A 3,504-nucleotide genomic window follows, 5' to 3' on the forward strand; every position below is an offset into this window, starting at 1 on the left:
CAAACCATAACAATGGTACCTCTTGCTCTGGACCCTAAAAAATGCTCTCCCCAATTTTTGCCACCACATTCCTCACGGCCTTCTCTTCCATGGTCTGCAGTCCTTGTGGATCAATCTCTGATAATTCAACCTCCCATTTCACAATAGTATCTCCCTCTATGTCCCGCAAGCTACCATCACCTAGCTTCGCTTTAGAAGCAAAGAATTCGATAGTGAATTCAAATGTCCGAGCATCATCGGCCCTGTTTTTCAATGGCGCACACTGTGAGCTAGCGGAAGTAGACGAGGCATCGCATAGGATGGAAAGGATGCACAAATTACCTAGTCAACGTTGTTGTTGTCTCTGGCGGCTCCATCACCTTTAGCCCCCCTCCGCCCCACCCAAATCTGGATCAAATCGACCAAAAAAACAGAGGAGGGAAACATGAACTGTAGTGAGATCTAACTCGACACAGAAGGGAACATGCTGGACAAGGGTTCCGGATTCACTCACCACAGCCGCCGCCGTCGCCGAGATCGAAAGCTCCGCCGCAGAAACAAAAGCGCCGCCGCCGTCTTCGGCTCACTGCCGGGAGCAACAGAGCTTCAGACGGGCGGTTCAGACAGACAAGCCAGGCACGGGGACACGTATCACCCGATGGACTGCCAAGTGGGGCCGTTAGTAGATGCACTGTCAAGTGGGGCCGTAAGTTGACGATCTGCCAAGTAGGACCCACATGTCTTAAACATAACCTCGCTCCCGTTGACGACCATTTTAATCGCCCGAGTGGGCCTTTGGCTATTTGGGCCAGATAAACGTCGCACATGATCCAATTTGCATCAAATGTGTCGCACAGGATCCAATTCGCATCAAATGTGTCGCACACGAGCTATTGACCCATTAAATAGGGCTATCTATACAGTAGGTCAAATAGGATCAGGTATTGCCAATTCCGAATTCAAGTACAAAAACTAAGAAGTTGGCACTTTTAACACAAGGAAAAGGGAGCCCACATATAAAATCAAAAGCGAGTTGGTTCTTGGAAAGATACTGGTACCTCAAAACTAGGGTCAATAATTCCGTATTCGTACCACATAATGAGAGGAAGGCGGCAACATATGTATCCAGAAAAAAGAAACCTACCAAGATAGAAGCCAAGAGTAAGTGTAACTGAAGAATAAAATCCGAGGAAAAAGAATCTCTTCACGTAGAAATGTGCACAATTGTCCATATCTTGATCTAGAATTGGCACACGCACTTGAATGCGAATTCAAATGAGATGATAAGCTCAATGAGGAATTCTCCATGTCGGCCTGATCTTGGTGTGTCACTTAGATATCCTCTAGTTATCATTCAGATCTAGGAATGTTTGATGAAGCAAGCTTCGATAATTGGAATGATGGCCTTTGTTTATTGCATCACAAAAACTACAAGCCAATTCGAAGGGAAAAAACTGATACACGAGGATATGAAGAGGTTGAGACACGGAGTTGAATCCTTGACTAATTGGCTTACCAATCTCTCTACCGGCATAGATGAATCCATATCACCATTTTGGCGGTGTATGTGGATGATATTGATTTTGAAAGTTACAATGGTTATGTGGCGAGGCGGGCGAAGGAGGAGCGACACGTGTATGTCTCTCTTGTTTTCATGCTCATACATGTGTGACACATCCTCCCTTATAAGGAGATCTAATTTCTACCAAATTAGCAATGTGGGACTAAACTTTAGTTCCACCTCTTGTCCTGTACGAATGGGTTAAATACATCTATAGGATTTATTAGAAATTCAGAAAATGGTTATCGGGCTGGTCCATACAGATTAAATTCTAGCAGGACATATGTTTTATTTGGGGGGGGGGGGGGGGGGGGTAATACTGCTGTCAGTATTAATATGGGAGGAAAGAAGGATAACCGATGACACTGACGGAACGACGTGATAATAGAGGACATGAACATGTGAAAGAAATTGAGGCACGTCTATTGGGCTTACAGACGTACGTATGATATATTTTTTCTTCCGTCGCAATGGACATGTTTCCTAGTATAAATAAACGACCATACTGGCCATAACTATCGGTAACTCATTAGGCTTTTGCCACTCCGAGCTTTGGAGTTCGAGGAGCGACACGTACGGTCTTATGAAACGGGCGAGCCATGGACGACGAGCTAATCAACCCGTGCTCCTCCTTCCGTGTCTGTCCGCCGTCCTGCCAGTTCTCCACAGTTGAAGTCGAGCACCACAACCAGTTTATCGAGTTCGCCTCCTGCGAGGTCCCCGAGCAGTGGCTGCTCAGCGACGTCGTCGTTCCGGCCAAGAGTGACGACGCGGGCCGCCTGTGGCCCGAGTTGTCCCTGCTCTCCACGGTCTCCGACTTCTCTGAGCTTCCAACTGTGAGCCTCCCGGCTTCCACGAAGCCGCAGCCGGCGGCCAAGCGGCAGGGACGTAAATCGGGAACCCGCTCCCAGCGGCCCAACGTTAGCCACGTGGAGGCGGAACGGAAGCGGCGCCATAAGCTGAACCGTCGCTTCTGCGACCTCCGCGCTGCCGTGCCCAACGTGTCCCGCATGGACAAGGCCTCTCTCCTCGCCGACGCGGTCACGTGTATCGCCGAGCTCCGCAGCCGACTGTCGCGGTTGGAGGACGAGAGCAAGCAGGCGGCCGCCGCGAGGTGGGAGAAGAGCGCATCCTCCCGCTGTTGCGTTGGCAACGACTTCCAGCATCACCTTGCCGGCAACGAGGCAGTGGAGGTGCGGATGCTTGGTCGGGAGGCGGCGGCGGTGCGTATGACGACGGCCGCAGGGTCCGTCCCGCATGCGCCAGCGCGACTAATGGGCGCGGTCCGGTCACTGGAGCTGCATGTGCATCACGCGTGCGTGAGCTGCAGGCCGGGCGAGACGGTGCAGGATGTGGTCGTTGACGTGCCCGCTGCGCTGCCAGACTTGAGGTAAGCCCAAACAACTAGAAAGGGAGAGGAAAGAAAGAAAAAAAAAGGAAAGAAAGAGAAACAACAAGATTTACAACACGAACAGAAGGAGACTAAGAAAGCTAAAAGAGAAAAGCGAAAGCTAAGCTACTTCTAATAGGATTACAACAAGGCTTCCAGCCAAGTGGAGAACTGATGGATATGGTTTCTCTTCATCCTGTATTTTAACAGCTTGAGCTCCTCCACGAAGATAAATTTCCAGCCCTGAAATGAAGGAGTTATATTCTCAAAGATTTTATTGTTCCTTCATATCCAAATAGCCCATGACCCTAGAATGATAATCTCCATAAAGAAGGGGTAGTTCAGCTTGTCCTTTAGATCTTGGTAAGCTTCTAACACTAACAAGTTATGTGATCTTGTGGGACAGATAAAATCTCAGCATTAAATGGCAAAAGGGCATGCCCAAAAAAGATGATGTAGGGTTTCTTCCTGTTGACAGCCCCTCACTGCAGAATTGTATGCTTCAAGCTCAAATATCTTCTTCTTAACAAATTCCTTGTATTGATTCTATCATGCAACAACATCCAAAAAAATA

General features: G+C 48.6%; 1 protein-coding gene across 1 annotated transcript; it reads left to right on the forward strand.

Annotated features, from left to right (window-relative positions):
- Window positions 1–2,139: 2,139 nt before the first annotated feature.
- LOC123408163 (transcription factor MYC2-like) lies at window positions 2,140–2,934 on the forward strand. The gene has a single exon (XM_045101339.1). The coding sequence runs from the start codon at window positions 2,140–2,142 to the stop codon at window positions 2,932–2,934; it is 795 nt and encodes a 264-aa protein (XP_044957274.1).
- The last annotated feature ends 570 nt before the right edge of the window (window positions 2,935–3,504 follow it).

The sequence above is a fragment of the Hordeum vulgare genome, chromosome 7H, assembly GCF_904849725.1.
Source record: "Hordeum vulgare subsp. vulgare chromosome 7H, MorexV3_pseudomolecules_assembly, whole genome shotgun sequence".
In the NCBI taxonomy this organism is placed as follows: domain Eukaryota; kingdom Viridiplantae; phylum Streptophyta; class Magnoliopsida; order Poales; family Poaceae; genus Hordeum; species Hordeum vulgare.

Bases quoted from the DNA above. Each gene is read 5' to 3' on its own strand.
- LOC123408163 (XM_045101339.1), top strand. From the start codon at position 2,140: ATGGACGACGAGCTAATCAACCCGTGCTCCTCCTTCCGTGTCTGTCCG.